General features: G+C 39.0%; 1 protein-coding gene across 2 annotated transcripts in view; it reads left to right on the top strand.

The window, feature by feature from the left end:
- ATMAK3 (Acyl-CoA N-acyltransferases (NAT) superfamily protein) overlaps positions 1-19,123 on the top strand; it is a 110,265-nt gene extending 91,142 nt beyond the window's left edge. For both annotated transcript variants that reach the window (XM_089403508.1, XM_089403507.1), the window contains one exon: positions 18,415-19,123. In XM_089403508.1, the coding sequence (XP_089259634.1) occupies positions 18,415-18,663 (249 nt within the window). In that variant the 3' untranslated portion in view covers positions 18,664-19,123. The remainder of the gene's footprint in view (positions 1-18,414) is intronic.
- Positions 19,124-19,348: the final 225 nt, after the last annotated feature.

Below are 19,348 nucleotides of genomic sequence, written 5' to 3'. Positions count from 1 at the left end.
ATACTGTTAGGTTTTGCACGATCCTGCTATATGAAGAAGATTCACTTTAGGAAGGATATGATGACTCCATTAGGTCGTTGCCTTGGTGCTTGGTTCGAGGAGCTGATGTACACAATGCCAGATATGATAGCAGGTCACAGATGGTTCGATGATCATGTCATGGTGGATCACTTTCCGAATGTTTAGAGGGAGCAATGTTCGAGCTCTATGATGATTGGTTCATGAAGATGCAGCAAATGTAGATTGATGATATGGAGAGTGATGGTGGACCCTGTCATGATGATGATGCCGTACATAGAGGGCTATGTGAGGATCAAAGAAAGCTCACACGTGTGATGATGACAATAGAGCCCTGAGAGCTACTATCATAGTAGTTGATGATGGATACTTCTCCCTAGTTGAGAGGGAGCTCCTCCCTGGTTGAGAGGGAGTGACGAATATGGTTCTCTACTTCATGTGTCATGCACTAGACCGGGACTAACAACTGTAAGTCTTCGTGAAAGACATGAGGAGAGAATGGCATTTGGAGGATTGGGTAAGCATCTGATATATATACTCCTTGAGTATTTGGAATCCAAGATAGGAAGTAGTCTGGTGATCGACACTCTTTGAGGATTTGGCAGGGCATCCAATAGGTAAGAGTGGTCGAAGAGGAAATTCCTTGAGGATGTGTAAATCCAAGATAGGGATGGCCCTAGAAGGACATACCTTGTGAACATTCGGATGGGGTATGTGCCTTGAGAGGTAATGTGGTGTCCCACGTAAAGCCGCCCAACCTTGTGCTGTAATATATTGAGAGAGAGAGAGTCTTAGTCAAATCTTGCTATGTTGACAATGCTGGTTGTATATTGATCATAATGTTGATGCTTAAATATGGCTTACTAATCCGACTTTTCTTATGAGAATGATTCAATGGAAGTACTGTCCTTGTACTTGTGGTCAATTATGAATACCTCCATAGTTAAGAGGGAGCGTTGAAATGTAACTAGTGTCAGTCTTCATAATTTGTACTTGAGTCATGACTTGATGTAATTATTGATCTACTTGCCAAAAGAAAAAGAAAAATTATTTGTAAAAGAAAATTATTATTATTAAAATGGGTTTCTTGCCCATCATGTTGTGGTCCTAGGTCAAAGCACCCATTGAGTGCTCTAAGGGTCTTGTTGACAAAACAAAAGGTCAAGGTCATGATGTACTAGCCCTTGGAGGGGCCATGTGTCAAGAAAGTTTTTTTTTTTAATGTAAAACGTCATGTCTAGAAGCCTCCGAGTGATGGGTCAGGCAACCCTCCTCATGTTAGCCTAAGGAGGCCTAATTTGCTCTCATGAAAAGCTTATTTAAAGAGGAGCTTCACCTAATTTGTGATAGAAAAACATCAAGATCGATCTTTGATTCCAGTGTAGAAGAGGGACATCTGATCCAACAAAGTATGTGGAAGGAGCGAATTTTGTGGAGCCCAATGAAGGAGGAAAAATCTATCTTTGCTGCTCACACGTGCAGATCTGTTGGAGGAACTAGGGTTTCCTTAGTCATCATTTTGCAGAGAATTGGTTTGGAGTTTTGGTTGGCTCATCACTTGGGGGTTAGTCTTGGGTCAAAGTCAAGGTCAAGGTCAAGGTCTTGGAAGCTTTCATTGAAATTCTATAAGAAGATATTTTTGTGGGTTTTCCTCTCTAGGAGAGGTTTTGGCCCTGGCTAGCAGCCTACATATGGTGTTCTTGTGTTTGCATTGTGATCTTCTTATTGGCATTTGTCTTGATGATGAACATAATTAAATAATGATGAAAAATGTCCTAATATAAATCACAAGAAAATGTCGAGACTTGTAGAGAAATCAACTTAAATGTCTACCCTAGATTTCTCAACAATGAAGATTGACACTAGTTACATCTTCAACACTCCCTCTTAACTAGGGAGGTATTCATAATTGACCACAGGTACATGGACAATACTTCCATTGAAAAGTTCTCATAAGAAGAGCTGGATTGGTAAGCCATCTTGTAAGCATCAACGTTATGATCAATATACAACCAACATTGTCAACATAGCAAGGCCTTGACTAACTGGGTCTCTCTCTCAATAGATCAAAGCATAATGTTGGGAGGCTTTATGTGGGAGATCGCACTACCTCTCAAGTCACATACCCCATCTAGATGTTCACAAGTTATGTCATTCTAGGACTATTCTTATCTTGGATTCCCAATCCTCAAAGAATATCGGTGCTCTTCGACCACTCTTGTCTTGGATACCCTATCAGATCCTCAAAGAGTGTTGGTCACGAGACTACTACCTATCTTGGATTTACAATCCTCAAGGAGTATCGGTCTGAGATGCGTACCCAATCCTTCAGAGGCCGTTTTCTCCTCATGGCCTTCACTAAGACCTATGACTATTAGTCTTGGTCTAGTTAGTGCATGACACATGAAGCAAAGAACCATATCTATCACTCCCTCTTAACCAGGGAGGAGCTCCCTCTCATCTAGGGAGAAGTGTCGATCATCAATTACTATGATCTCCAAGATCATGACAGTAGCTCTTAGGGCTCTATCATCATCACACGTGCGAGCTTTGACCTCTTTGAACATCATAAATCCCTTCCTCATAAACAACTTTATTCAACAAGACAGGGTACACCATCACTTTCCATATCATCAATCTTCATCAACTGCATATTCACGAACCAAACATCATAGAGTTTTAATCTCGCTCCCTTTAAACGTCAGGAAAGTGATCTTCCAAGACATGACCAATCAACTATTTGCAACTTGCTACCTTTCTTGTCAACATTCTTCTTTTTGTTAGCGTGGTGTACAATGTCATCAAATCCTTTGGACCAAGTTCCAAAGTTAGCTATTTAATTCATGGAATTGAGTCATCATTATTATCTTCTTGTAATGCATCTTCTTAGGTAGCAGAAATATATCGAATATTAGAGTCGTCATATAGTTCTTCACAAGATGTCATGTCTTGTCTTCATCAACATTCTTCATCATGGTCTTCCTTCAAACATCTAAACAAGCAGAGTCGTCTTCATATCAGGCTTACTATGTCAGAGCTTCTGCAACTCCCTCTCAAGTCAGTAGTTTTTCATACTTTATGAGACCATATCAGACGTTGATCACTATCCTCATGTCTTCATTCAGAAGAGCCCAAACAAGTCCATGGCACATCATGCTCATGCAACTAGACATATGCCTGCAACTTGCTCTTCTTGCAAACTGAAAACATGAGTTAACTAAATCAAAGGAGAATCTCAAAACATACATACCTTTTACTTCAATTGGTCATCTAGTCTTCTTCAAAATGCTCCCCATCTTGATGATGAGGCTTCATCATGCTGCAACTGTACTGACAAACTTCTAGGAAGCTTGCTCTAAATATGAGAGAATAGAAAATGTTTGTAATATCATCATCGTCCTTTTTCACCAAGTGAATAAATCTTCTCATGAAGTCATTCAATGGAGGATCCTTAGGTGACTCTCACTAACCAGCTGCTGCATGAGCTTCTGTACTATCATGTGCTAAATGACTGCTATAAATGCATCAGGCTTTCGTATAACGAATTTTTCTAGACTATCTTCTTTACCAAGCGTTCATATTTTCACGACCATTCTCCTTACAAATCTTACTTTAGATCAGAGAGCCTAAGGATCCAACTAGATTACCAATCTACCATTTTCCAGGGTCCTTATAGTTCCCTCCTCTCACCATGCTTTCCAAAAACAAAGGATCTGCTTTACTTAGCCATCATCTTCCTTTACTTCCTGTACCTGCAGTATTCATTGACAAATACAACCAAGCAAAATATGTGATAACAAAAGCATGATGTCAATATGTCAATCTAGGGTTTCCATGAAAACTTAGAGAATGTACTCCTAGGGTTTTCAAGTACAAAACCTAGATCTTGGGACGTGATGTTATATTCAACTTATCATCCTCATCTATCCATACAAGAAATCAAGAAATATGGTTTTGATGAGGTAACAAGCATGTTAGGGTTTGCGTTTCCATACGATTAGGGCTTTCTACATACCATCTAGGGTTCACAATCCTAGACATCAACAACTTTCAAAAACAACAAAAACTACAAACCCTAGAACCATACAACTAACTAGCCCTAAAATATTTCATGTTTAACAAATAAACATATTGTACATACAACATGATTACATACCTTTGTCCTTCATGATCATAAAGGCTGCTATAAGGTTTGCTCCGAGATGCCATGATCTTCTTATCAAAATGCGGTTAGACATTTCTTTTGAGACTGTCAGACCAGGAGTAACTCCAGACTTGGCAGAAAAACTGATTCATTTATTTCATTAGGTAGCTATTGTTATATACATGAATGTGACTGATCAGTTCATCTTCTTGATGACTGTTCACATTCCACATTCACCCAATCGCAGAGGATTAGGTGTCAACATTCCCCCCCTTAATCTGAAGGGATGTTGGTGAGTCCAAGCATCGTTCTGAATCTTTCAAGCTTTTCTCTTCCAAGCGCTTTGGTGAAGATGTCTGCAATTTGCTCATTTGTGGAACAATGATGAAGATGGATTGTTTTGGCCTCAACATGATGTCGGATCAGATGATATTTAGTATTGATGTGCTTTGTACGATCATGGAACTTTGGGTTCTTGGCCAACTTTATTGCAGAGGTGTTGTCAATCATGAGTGGAGTTGATTGTAGTTGTTTTACCTGCAAATCTTCAAGAATTTTCCTGAGCCACACAATTTCTTTCGTTGCTTCAGCTGCTGCCACGTATTCTGCTTCTGTTGTGGAATCTGCTGGAACTGATTGTTTGCGTGATCTCCAAGAGACAACTCCTGATCCAAGACTCATAGCATATCCTGAAGTAGATACTCCAGTTTCTTTGTCTCCATCGAAGTCTGAATCAGAGTATCCAATCAAGCTGAAGTCGTCCACCCGTGTATACTTGATTCCAAGGTCTTGAGTTCCCTTCAAGTACCTTAGAACTCTTTTTGCAGCAGACTAATGTCCCTCACAAGGCTTTTGCATGAACCTGGAGAGGATTCCAACAGTAAATGAAATGTCTGGTCTGGTAGTAGTGAGGTAGATGAGACTTCCTACAAGCTGTCTATACTTTGTTGCATCCTCAAATTCCTTTCCTTCAATAGATGTGAGCTTTAAGTTTTGTTCCATTGGAGTAGAAAGAGGATTGCACTCTGTCATGCCAAATCTGTTTAACAAATCTCCAATGTATTTCTTTTGAGAAAGAAATATGGATTTTGGATGTTGGGTTACTTCAATGCCAAAATAGTAATGAACATAGCCCAAATCAGTCATTTCAAAACTTTTTCCTAATTCTTTCTTTATGGATGCAATATAATTTTCATTGTTCCCTGTCATTAAAAGATCATCTACATATACCACAAGATATACAACTGTTTTGCCAACTTTCTTGACAAATAAAGTTGCATCATCAAGATCAAAATGATTGAAGTTGAGTTTCAGAAGATACTCAGTTAGCTTTTCATACCAGGCTCGTGGTGCTTGTTTGAGGCCATACAAGGACTTCACAAGTTTGCATACTTTATGTTCATGTCCTTTCACAGCAAATCCTTCAGGCTGGGACATAAAAACATTCTCTTTTAGATCTCCATTCAAGAATGTAGTTTTTACATCCATTTGATGGACTTTCCAATCGTTCTGAGCAGCTAGTGCAAAGAGTGTCCGGATGGTGGCCCATTTTGCTGTGGGGGCAAAAGTTTCCTCATAATCGACCCCTTCCTTCTGTGCAAAGCCTTTTGCCACAAGCCTAGCTTTGTGCTTGTCAAGTGAGCCATCAGCTTTGTACTTGTTCTTGTAGACCCAAATGGAGGATCAACCAGCTTCCAAGTGCCATTCTTTATGAGGGCATCATACTCCTTTTTCATCGCTTCTTTCCATTCATCATGAGAAGCAGCTTCTTTGAAGGAAGTTGGTTCAAAATCTGTAGACAAGTTCCATTCAAAATCATAAGTAACATCCATATCAACAGGTGAATTAGAGTCTTCTACATCACCTCCATTTTGCCGGTTTGAATTTTTGGTTCCTGTTTTTCCAATTTCATCAGGATGAACACTTTCAAGTGTCTTTGTCAGCCACTTTGGGGGACCTTTCTGAGATGGTCCAGGCTGCTCTGTTGATTGAGTTGGGACTGAATCAAGATTGAGTCTCCCAATTCTATCAATTACATCACTTAAAGCATCATCCGTTGTTGGAGTTTCATGCAGGGGAGATTGTTCTTTAGAAGAAGATTCCACATGTTGATCTAGTATAGGAATCCCCCCTTCAAGATGTGGAATCTGATTATCAAATTCTTGAAATGATTTTGTTTTTGCGAATCTATCCAAGCGATCAAGTTGCCGCTCAACAACATTGTCAGATTTGGATGATTCCAGAAAAATGACATCTCTAGATACAACAAACTTTTTATTTACTTCATCATAGAGGCGGTATGCTTTAGAGGTGTTTGAATACCCCAGGAAGATACACTGACGACTTCTAGCACCAAGTTTGTTTCTATGTACCTTTGGTATCAAAGCATAACAGGTGGAACCAAAGATCTTGAGATGTTTTACCGAAGGAACATGTCCATACCACAATTCATAAGGAGTCTTGTTTCTTATAGCATTAGATGGACATCTATTCTTTATATATGCAACACATAGAACAACATCAGCCCAAAACATTATCTTTACATTTTTGAAAAAGAGCATGGATCGTACCATATTCAAGATTGTTCTATTCATTCTTTCAGCTACACCATTCTGTTGGGGATTATAAGGCACAGTTGTTTGATGTTTAATCCCATGTTGGTGAAGATAGTGTTCAAATTCATTTGATGTATATTCTTTTCCATTATCAGTGCGAATAGACCCAATATGAGATTGTGCATCATTTTCAATCCATTTATGAAAATTCTTGAATGTTTGAAAAGCATCAGATTTGTTCTTCAATAAATAAACCCAACACATTCTGGTGTAATCATCAATAAATATCATGATATATTTATTTCCATTTGCAGAAGAAACAGGCATTGGACCACATAAATCTGAATGAATGAGTTCAAGCTTCCTATGTGATCTTGAATGTGAATCATGAGAAGACTGTTTGCTATGCTTTCCTAGAATGCAAGCATCACATTGCTTATGTTTCCTAGGAATTGTAGGCAAACCAACAACACCATTTTTCTTCAATAAGTGGAGACTGTCATAGTTTAAATGTCCAAATCTAGCATGCCATAATAAACTTGATGGAAGTGTACCTTCTTCATGATGAGAAATATATGAGAAATGATGTGCATGAGCAGAGGTTCCTTGCAGTTTGAGAAGCCTTTCTTCTTTTATTCCCCTCATGACAAGTGAGTGGTCAGATGCTTTTCTTACCTCAAGCTTGCCATCAAACATATGAATGGAGTGACCTTGCTGGCGGATGTGGACCAAGGACAACAAGTTTCTCTTGAGCTGTGGGAGATATAGAACATGATCCAGAAGAAAGTCTGGAAGACCAGGCAGTTTAAGCCTGATTGTGCCAAGCCCTGATGGCTTGATTTTTGATTGATTTGCAAAGTATACTGCTCCATCAACATTGTCAGTGAAATCTTCAAAAAAATCTTTCCTATGAGTCATATGACAGGTTGCTCCTGAATCAAGCAACCAATCATTGTTCGAAGAAGCAAGTGAAGCATTAAACAAATCTTCATTTACTCCAATGTTACATTGTGCCTCAATATAGTGAGCGGATTCAGGTGCTTTACCTTTGTCTGTATCATCAATTTTACCTTTCTGCTGGTTTCTTTTATGCTCAATTTTGTCCCATGGTAGCTTGCATGTAGAAGCATCATGTGATCCATTTCGTTTGTAGCGAATGCAATGCAGATCTGCTTTTTCTCCTTGAGAATGTCTGCCCCCCTTGCCTCTGAAGTATCTTCCTCTTCCTCTTCGTCCACCTCTTCCTCTTGTAGAATCTTGAGCAGGATGCTTTTCTTTATGAGCAAGGCAAACAGTCTCTTCAGAAGATTCAGGGACTGTCTTCTTTCCAAAGGCTTTCTCTCTTTCAACAAACTTTTTCACAAGAGAGTCAAAGGTTATATCTTTAAGATTTCCATTTGCTTGTAAAGATTCAAGATAATTGGAGTAAGTAGGATAGAGTGCCTTGAGAAAAGCAATAAGAGGGATATCCAGCTCAACCTTAGTGGATTTGATATCATGCATTATGGATTTTACTTCAGATGCAAGAGCAAGAGGATCATTATTTTTCAGTTCAAGAGTGAAGAGTTTAATCATGAGCTGAACAACTTCAAGTGCAGAATGTGAGTCATAGAGTTCTTTGAGCTTTTGTAAAGCTTCAAAGGCAGTTGAATATGATGAAATATGGCGACTTACGTCTTCATTTACAGATGCTGCGATTAATGCATATGCTTTGCTGAGGGTGTGTTTTATCATCCGGGACCATTCAGGATAGTTCTCCTTGCCAGTGAGAACTATTCCTACCATAGAGATGATTGAATGCATTCTGTAAAAAATAATTCTGCTGAAAAAAAATTCCTTACGTTACAGCCTTATGCACTATATTTTCTTGAAATCCCTCTAATGTTTGATAGAAGCATCAACATTTCATTGTACATATCACTTTAATGCCTTTTTTTTACCATTCAAATGATAGAAAAACTGTGCAATACTACTATGTTTTGAATGATATATAGAACGCGCAATACCACAAATGCTTTGATATATAAACCACTTTGAAAACAGCGCAATACTTTGAATGATATATAAACGCTTTGAATGATATGAATTCAACAAACGTTTTGAATGATATACACTTTGACTCAACTGCTCAACACTATACCAAAACTGCCATCATAAATATACACTGGAATTAAAATCAACTGCGCAACACTATACCAGAACCGCCATCATAAATATACACTGGAATTAAAATCAACTGCGCAACACTATACCAAAACCACCATCATAAATATACACTGGAATCAACGCTCTTGTTATTTATCGACATTCTCAAGCTTAAGGGACACATTATACCTCCTCGCAGAAGACAAATGCGAAGCCTTTTCATGCGGAGTCTCTGCTTTGTCGAGGGCTAAAGTCTGCTGCAAGTATGCAGCCCATTTGTGCATGAAAAAAAGAGCTCCAATCACGCAGACGAAACCTTAAATCCCGTTAAAGTCCAGGCAACAACCAGCTACCGTCTCACAAGCCAACGCTCAACGTAACAAGCACCGAGCCGAAGGGAGGAGTCCACAAATGGAAATGAAAATGCGGCTCAAAAAAATGTAATTAAAGTTCAAGCAACTAGTTATGGAGACACTAATGGCATATCAACAATGGGTAAGCTGTGTCACGTCAACATAATCTGATTAAGGCCGAATCTCCTATATTATTTTCTTGATTTGGGTTGATAGAGACAAGCTGGTGCGTCCATGTACAGTCCTTCTAGTTTTAATAATTTGGTTCATGTTGGAAGATATTGCAGGAGGAGCATGCGGATATGATGATATCTACGCAGCTGGGTATGGGGTAAGCAACACGACAGTGAGCAGCATTATGTTCAAGGAAGGGGCGGCATGCGGGGCGTGCTATGAATTGTTGTGTGATGCAAAATCCGATTCAACTTGGTGCATCGACGGTGGGAGGACGTTACATTGTGCCTCAATGAGCGTTGGGTCCAACGCATCTCTGGGCAGCGACAGAGGCAGAGTAGTGCAGTGCATCATCATTTCTGGACAGAGGCAGTGGCAGAGATGAAGGGAGTTACGACTATTCTTAGGACTGGCTCTGATACCATGTCAGACCAGGAGTAACTCCAGACTTGGCAGAAAAACTGATTCATTTATTTCATTAGGTAGCTATTGTTATATACATGAATGTGACTGATCAATTCATCTTCTTGATGACTGTTCACATTCCACATTCACCCAATCGCAGAGGATTAGGTGTCAACAGAGACCTTGACTTGCTCCCTCCAAACAATAATGTTGCTACCCTTGACTTTTATGACAACTTTAGGTCTTCAAGGTGATCTTCTATCACTGCTTCCAGGGAGACTATTCCTTTTCAAAGATCTTTCATTTTTTTAGATCACTGATACAAGATTGTGGTTTCTTCCTTTCTTGAGACAGATCTAAGATCTTTGCCAAGATTATCTCTCAACATATCTTCAACAATATCTATGCTTTGCTACAAAACTTCAAGATGGATCTTGAAGCTTCCCACCACTGTATATAGGAGATTGTTCCTTCAAAAACTTAGAAACCCACTGTTACATAATCACAACTGCCTGTAGCTTCTTCCTCTCTCCATTGTAGGGATATCTGTCCTTAAACGTGTCAGGGAGAATAGGTTTCAAAGACTTGAGATGACCCTATAAGTAGGGCTTTCCAAGACACAAACTTTGAGTTATATATATATATATATATGTGTGCTCAGAACGGGTGTCACAATGTTGGCTTCTTGTGTGACTTCTCAAGCTTGAACTCAGTGTATATATGCTATAGGATTGTTGCCCTTTTGACATAAGTTCTTGTCCTCTATAATATATATCACTTATGTATGTACATAACTGCTTGCGTTTCTCCTTTAGATGGATGACAAACTTAATTCGTTCCACAGTTTTCTTAATGCACAGGTCTGTAGAAAAGGTCTCGACACCTTTTTTAAGGTGATAGTGAATACATTTAAGCCCACGACTGAGGTAGGAGGCTCGACTCTTTCTCCAGATGACTGAAGCTTCTTTACAATAGGAGTCTCGACTTTCTTTGAATAGGATTGTGGATATACTTTATCCAAAACACTTATGCCTAGAATTTTCGATTCCTTTGTGGTGACTATAGTGAGCTTCAGGATAAATGACAAGCCTTCTAAACAATTCATTTTTCAATGCCCATGTTTAGAATGGGTCTCGGCCCTTTCACAAGATGACTGTGGCTCATGCCCAAGTCTAAGGAGGCTTGACTCCCTCTCTTATAGTGATTGTCGTTACATAATGAATCTTCCAACCAACCCGATAAGTCTTACAAACACTTTGCACTAGCGTGCCTTTCTAACTGATCATAAAGGTTATTCCTTGATTACTACGAGAAACATAAAGTACCCATAACATGTGAGATTCAGATCTCTGAGATAGCACCAGATTTCAGACTTCTTTTAGCAATGATTTCAGCCCTTGTAGAATGTGCCCAAGACTTCGATTCATGGCTTCATGGACTTGACCTTCTTTGGGCGAGAAGATTAGCCTCTCGGTCCCTTAAAACAACGCTGTTAAACTCTTCAAAATCCTCACTCTATTTGCTCAGGACTTCAGTCTTATCACTGTTATTAGGGCTTGTAAATAGGCCCATAATCCAAATCTTTCTTTTCTAGGAGATCGACCCTAGGTAAAAGACTTCCTTTTTCGTTGTGTAATCCTTTGTGATCTCCTTCATGCCCTTATGTATGTGAACCAAGCTCTGATTCCATGTTAAGAAATCTAGGGCAGAGATATATGAGGGTTTTATTACAAATTTCTCTTTAACTTTGACAAGTGCTTGTGATTATTATTACAATATTACATCATCATTATTATGTTCTGTTCATCATCAAAACAAATGCCAAACAAGAAGATCACAATGTAAGGAGACACCAAAAATAGGCTCCAAGGCAGGGCAAAACCCACCGAGGGGAAAACATAGAGAAATCTTCTTATAGAATCACATTCAATGAAGACTTCCAAGCCCTCTAACCAAGACCAAACCACCAAATAAGAACCAGGCCAACCACCCTCTTTTCTATACTTTGCACATGTGAGATAAGAGAGAGAAACTCGTCCAAGACCAAAACAAGAGAGATATCCTTTTCCACCTTCCTATTTCTTCACACCTATGTTCCAACCTTAGAATGCTCAAGAAAGTCGAGTACTTAAGTGTGTCAAAAGAGGTCAAATCCTCTTCTTTTTGTAGGCCTTCTTATGGGTGCACATGCCTCCTCAAGGCCGACACAAGGAGCTGGCCGACCTGATCATCTTGATGGTTTCTAGACCTTTCAATTACATAATATGTTTCTTTTTCATTATTACATGAGCCCACAAGGGACTTTACATTATGACTTTGACTTGACTCCCTAGAGCACTCAATGGGTGCTTGACCTAGGACCAAAAATCATGGGCAAGAAACCCATTTACAAAAAAATAATTTTTTCTTTTAATAAAATATATTTTCTCATTCTTTCTTTTGACAAGTACAATGATTACATCAAGTCATGATACAAATTACAATTATGAAGACTGACACTATTTACATCTTCAGCAGTCAAGGTCTGTGGGAAAGGGTTTCTTGTGAGGATAATCAACTAATCCAAGGCTCATGAAACCCTCAAAGACGCCCTCAAGTTGAGGAAGAAGAAATTAGGGTTTCCCTCTTAGGGCAACAACTAGGGTAAGATATTTTATGGATGAAATTTGAGTGGATGCCCACCAAATCGATAAGTTAGGTAGCCTAGATCTATGCCTTGATGTTTAGGCTTTCAAATTATCAAAAAGCCTCTCTTAAATTTTGCTCCATGCCGTAGGTTTTCTCCCTAGCCTTAAAAGGACCAAATTTGAGAAGATAAAATTATGGAGAAATTTTAGGCTGATCACCAAAGACTTGCACTGGTTCCTTGTACTGTGGGCATATGGACTCAAGGATTGTTAAAATTGGCAACTAGGGCCAAACTCCATGTGAGTCATCTTATTAATGGAAGCTGATATTTTTCTTGGATCCCTCTCATCGAGAGGTGTAGGATTGATCTAAAGATCATCCGATTCCGATAAGTATTCATGGAGATATGAATTTATTTGTGTTATGGGACAATTCGTCAAGGTCGGCCATCGACCAAATAAACCCCACTTTTGCTCAACATTTTAGTATAAATAGAGGTGGCCTTCAAGTCATTTTAAACACACTTGGGATCTCTTCCTCTCTACTTGTCTTTGGGTTTTAGTAGGAGGAGAGATCCTAAGGGATAACGCTGCGCTAATCTAGAGGGCAGAAGCCAGAACTGCCGAAACTGTTGGGAATAGCTGGAACAGCTGGGAACTGCCGAAAGAGCTGGGAATTGCCTAGAACTGTCGGAACTGCTAGCATTGCCAAAACTGCTGGGATTGTTGGGAATAGTCGGAACTGCCAGAACTGTTGGGAACAACCGGAATTGTCGGAATTGTTGGGAACTGTCAGAGCATCTATCTCCGAAGGAGAGCAACATGCAAGGGACAACTAACTAACATTAGGACAGTTGTATGGTACTTAGCAGCAAATACACCAAGCATGCAATGTTACAGCTAGCATGCAAGGGACAACTAGCATGCAACATCAAGCATGCTAAGGACAACAAGCATGCTAGGGACAACAAGCAAGCAAGGGACAACAAGCAAGCAAGGTGCAGCCAGAGCATAGGTCAGTACGACAACATGGTGTAGCAATGGCACATAATGCAGTACAGTGATGGGTACAATCATGATTAATGAAGCGTGATGAGATGCAGCATAGTGATGATGGGTGCAGCATGGTGCAATGCGGTGAGGTGCAACATGATGACAAAATGCAACACAACGATAGGTGAAGGAGTCACCTTGGAGAATCAGTTGAAGCAACATGTCTTCAACTGATCTCATGTATCATCTTCTTAGAGATGATCTATGCTCTTATCTAGATAAGTCAAAGTGTTGGCTTCTGTTGTAAACGTACTATCTCTCTGTCTCTTCGCTGAACTATTGAAGAACATATAAGAAGAATTGATCAAGGGTTTCCCCACATTGGGGTTTGTCCTTGGCTAGTGCCACATCTTGTGTCCTCTTGTCTTGGCTTGTCTTCTACGATCTATGTTTTTGTTCTATCTGCAGTTTACTTTAATGCTAATGTGATTGCTAATCTGGAAAAGCTATTGAGCTAACTGTGAAAATTGAAATAAATTGCTCTAAGCATAGAACATACCTAAAATTAACAAGGATGCTCTAGATAAGCCTAATTTGTTGCTTAGGAGGCCGAAATTTGGTGCCTTAGGTATCAAAATTCCAACATTTACCCACTCAAGGACAAATGGAGTTTCTTGGGAAACATTCATTACATGTTATGCATGAGTAACATACGCAACATTGATCTAGATAGGCTTCAAAATTTATCTTCAACAAATTAGGGCACAAACTAGCATAATCTAGAAGCAATAGTTCCATATATTAGACATTCAAAATGATAATATTCAACAAAAAATAGTTACAAAATAACATGCTATATATCCATCCATTTGCCATAGAATAACTCCAAAGACAATCCACTTCCACACATCAAAATGTATTCCAAGAATCTCCAATAGCCAGAAAGAAGCAAATGCGAGTTCCTCAAAAAGGTAAAAAATTTCTAAGTAATGATGATCAAATGAAACGATCTTCAATGTATACACGTCCTGCTAACTTGAATTAGGCCTATGAGCCCCCAAAATTATAAAATAATGTGAGAAAAATCCTCTAGGTCATAGGCCGACCTAGTAACCAATGTGAAAATAAGATAAATCCCCAATAGAAAGGCCGGATTGCTGACTTCATGTAGCCGTAGGCCCTCCTAGGGATTGCGTTGAGGCCTTCTTGTGCCGAATGAAGTGTAGGGGGCCTCTAAAATCATGGCCTAGGGGTTGGCCCCTAGCCTTATGTGCAAATCATCCTTTAGCCCGTCAAAGTGGTTTTGTAGCACAATGTTCGGTTTGATCGGTGTCCATGTGGCTAGATCTTTATCTTTGCTCCAACATTTTGAGGTCATTGAAGATGGTGCAAGCCCTCCCATGTCTTAATGAACGAGACAAACATTATTTGGGCCCTGGATCAACTGCCACACCATATATACATGTTAATTTGGTTGGGGGCAAACTTGTCCAAGTTCATCATACCGTGAATAATGTAGGGCAAAGTCTGGAGGTTGTGGATGTTGAAGGTGCCCATGAATGCAAATGATGCTCTATGAATGTCTGGGGACCAATGGCTCTCAACACAACACCTGTGGCTGTCAATATGATCCTCTGGTGGACTTGGGCCCCAGTTAAGCTACTTAGCCCATAATGAAACCACTTGCCAATCACACACAATATCCAGTGCTGCAACTTATGAAATTAGGGACATTTAATCATTTTAGCATCTAAGTGAACCAAGCTTGCAAGTAATGGCCAATGTGACACTTTGTACAAGGTTCCTCTTCCAAAATTGGGGCCTTAGTCTTGTAATCGTGTTATGTCCCTAGGTGGGAGTGGGTAAAAGAAGGCCCTTTTAGGCGTTTTCAACCCCTAAAGGGAAGTGACATGTCCTCAGTCCTCCCTTCAATTGATAGGTGTCATGTGACTAATAATGACAGAAAGGGATAAGGGGTCTCAAGGCCAAATGCCATGGTCAAAGGGCTAGCAATGATGAGGGATTCCACATATTGTGTGTACAAATGTGAGGAGCGAGCAATCATGGATGCATGAGTTACTCTGACCTTTGTTTTTGCACCCCTTTTATTGCCTTTTGCTTTTTATTGATTTTCTTTGTATTACTACTTGAAGCTCTAGGAAATGAGAGCATTTTTTGAATGATATATAGCAATGGTTACCCCCTTAGTAGTGGGGCAATTCATTGCCCACCAGTGGTTGGGACATACAAGGGTTTTTTTTAATGATGTGAGAGGGCAACATTGGCCATAGGAACCAGGTGATGGCCATATGATAAGGGGCAAAGCTCATGCTTGGTTTCTCCCACGTGCTAATGTTAATGTCCCGACCATTCTTTCGCATTTTATGATTTTCTTTCCTTTGTTTCTTGCTTGTGGCCATGATATACTTTTTCTTTTTCTTTTAGTTGCGTTAACCTTCTGGGGCAACATTTCCAGGCCCGACCCAGATGTGTGGAAAAGGGGAGGGGGTGTGGTAGATCCTAGTGGACCCATGGTCAAGTGGACCCGGAGAAGGGAAGTGGAATAAGGGTTTGTAATGTGTGGAGGGGAGTGATAACTATGGAAAGGGGATAGATGGGACACACTATGTCAATCATGGATTCTGAAGTAGTGCCCCTTCCTAAAGCAATAAACCATTAGAGGCGGTCTCGTTGGACTAGGACAAAAAATTAACTCCCCATTTAAGGTGAAATTATAAGACTACGGCCAAGACCCTTCTTCCTTCCAAGTCGCCCCATAGTTCATGCCAAAATTCCCAAATACAAAGAAGCATAAGCACCCAAATGCAAAATGAATAAAGTACCTTTTAACCAGAAGCCCACCTTCCAACATGTGATCCTAGCAAATGGGCTAGGGTACATATGACTGATGCAGGTGGCGGAGATATGTATGGCACGTCACATCGGCTACATGGTGGCTCTCAGGCGCTGTTGGCTGCTGGCTAGAAAAGATGACTAGGAGAAAAATTCTCCTATGGGATCACCCACTTTTGGTGGGTAACATGGTCAATCTAGAATTTTTGAGATTTATCATAAATGCAGCGAAGTATGTGTGCATATGCATGTATGGGTTCTTAAGATACCTTATAACAATGGGCAACTTGTCCAAAAAAATTACATTTATTATGTATGCTAAAACAACTTAAGAGAGCTTATCCATTGTAAACTCTAGCTATTAAATTCCTAAAACTAAAAGGTACAATCCAAATTGAATTAGATATCCAGCGTATTTTTTCAACATCAAGTAAAATCTATCATGAAATGGAACTACAAAGTTATTGCACATCAATATGCTGTAGTGTTTCATTCCATACTAATATAATAGTAGGCAAAACTCTTTCTTTAGTTGTGCATATGTACAAAAGGTTATAGTAGGCCAAAGTGTAACCTAAATAGTGTACGATATTGTTGATCACATGACCAAGGTTGACAGACAGTACCATCATTAGGCCTTTTATGCAACAGTTATCCTAAGCAAATCCACATTCAAAACTTTGGATGGAAAGAATATTCAAGGAACCATGAATTCTCACTGTCATCCATGCATACAAATAGTATCAATAACAGGTCAGCACTTCATGTTTTGTCTTTTTTGCCTCTTCCTTACAAAGTTGTCATTACTGGAACCTGGGTTAGTGTCTTCCAAGACCTCAAGTGTAATAAAAATCAGGTTGATGATAAGCAGTCAATATAAAAATATCATGACACCTGATAGTGATGTTAACATTTATGAACATGTTTCTAAAAGGATGACTAAAATCTTTTTCGGTTGCATCATAGTTAGAAACAGACACAAGCATCATATTAACTTCTAGGAAAAAACAATCTAGGCTTAAAAGTTAAAACAAATCATAACAGATGTGTTTCAAATAGTGTTTGCATGGATCTCACAGTATTTACATCCCAAATACGACCTAACTTTTCTACTCATGTCCATTTATTCAGTTTTTCTATGAACTTACCAGGAAAATGCAAATTCATGAAGGCAATGGCCTGCTTAGGGTTTTGACATGTTAGATAACTGTTTTAGTGAACTGGTTTTATGAATACGTGCACTGCATAAATTCATATTTTTTAAAAATTATTTGACCCCTCCTTAGGCAGAGGCTTCTGTGTACATGCAAATATGTATGTTTGAAATTGGGCTTATATGGTTACATTGGAGCCTTATATGGTTATTTATTTATTTTTGTTTTTCGTTCACCTGTCAACAGACATTAGATTTTCAGCAAGTTCCTTGAGCTAGAAAAGATTTGGAATGATTTGCCAGTCCATTAAAGAAAGTTTCCTTGTTGATAAAACCAAGCCATCTGTTCTTTTCCTGTGACAATGGTTGGTTTCCTATGCTCCACCCCCTTCTTTTCCAGGGAACTGGTACAAAACCCTTGGAAAGACCACTAAAAATGTCTCCAAGTTGCTTGCTGTATGAAAATTTTAGTGACATGTTTCCTGTGTGTTCCTTGACAGTTTATTGTGCAGATGAGGTGTTTCTGGCCTCAAAATTTGATTTTGAATTTTTTTTGTTAGTGGCACACGACCTATTCTTGAGTACAAATGACAAAAAAGATTATAAAAACCGAAAACATGAAAAAATTTCAGAAAAAAAAAGATGAAATTGGATATACTGTTTATGAAAGAAATGGCATAAAAAATTCTCACATCTATGAATATTTAACATTGATACTTGAATATAAATAAAAATATATATGCTGCTTGCTTCCTAGAATTGAAAAGATGGTGATTCTGAACCCACCCATTCACCGTGTTAGTTGACATATCTAGTCACTTAGAAATGGTTGTATGTGGATTAAGGTTGGCAACAATTACTTTTGGAATATATAATGGCAACATACGTATTTTGAAATCTGCAAGGATTTTCCTTTATGGTTTGTTTCATCACAAATGATCCATACGAATATTTTCCATCTTAGCAGACTGCATTGACATTCTGGTTTGCACAGGTAGCACTGGAGGCAGAAGTTACAAACAAGGGAGCCCTTGCATTATATGGAAATTTGGGATTTATCCGTGTAAAAAGGCTCTTTAGATATTACTTGAATGGTGTTGATGCTTTTCGGTTGAAACTATTGTTCCCACGACCTGATTTAGATTCATTGCTTATGCTAAGTGAAGAAAATTATAATATGGAATTGTCTCATCCCATTTCTGAGGGGAGTGGTTATCACTGGGATCAACAGACAAACTGTTGATATTTATAAAGAGAGAGAGAGAGAGTGGCTTTTCTCGAAATACACTTTTGGCAAATTCATTGGTTTTCTTTGTGATGATAGTGCTTACAGATGCATTGAGACACCCTTTTGGTGTACTCTATGGCTCTTCTTCCAATGATCTTTGCAAAGAATATCATGACATTAAGTTTTGGTTGTGTAGGTTTCAGTAAGATTTCTCTGGAAGATTTAGTGAGTATTATAATTTATTGGTATCCCATAGTTTACCTTAGGAGTTAGGTAAGACACGTTTTCATAGCACCTTCTGAAATCTGCAAGAGATGCTTTATGACGAGTCCATTTAGGAGTTGCTTGTGTGACAACAAATAAATTTTTATCCTCCCATCTTTAAACCAGGCTGCCTTCACGTTATGAAAACAGCTACAAATTCCCAATTACTTTGTTTCGAGGATGAAAATGTTAAGAGTTATGCATTACTACAGTATCTGGTATCGGTTGAGATTTCATGTTAAAATTCAGTACGACTCATCCATCTTAAACTGTGTACCTCATGCAATCCCACTGCTAATGGATGCTAACGATCTAGTGCAATAGAGTTCTCTCACCTATCTGTAGTTGTCTTCCACCAGCGGCTTTCATATGCTTGACTATTCTTTCTTTTTAATCTGCATCAATAAATTGTATTCGATTTGATTATGGCTTAATC

Source organism: Pinus tabuliformis, chromosome 2_1 (genome assembly GCF_031772625.1).
Source record: "Pinus tabuliformis cultivar Carrire ecotype Pingquan chromosome 2_1, CPIR1, whole genome shotgun sequence".
In the NCBI taxonomy this organism is placed as follows: domain Eukaryota; kingdom Viridiplantae; phylum Streptophyta; class Pinopsida; order Pinales; family Pinaceae; genus Pinus; species Pinus tabuliformis.
This window is presented reverse-complemented; position numbering and strand designations above follow the sequence as displayed.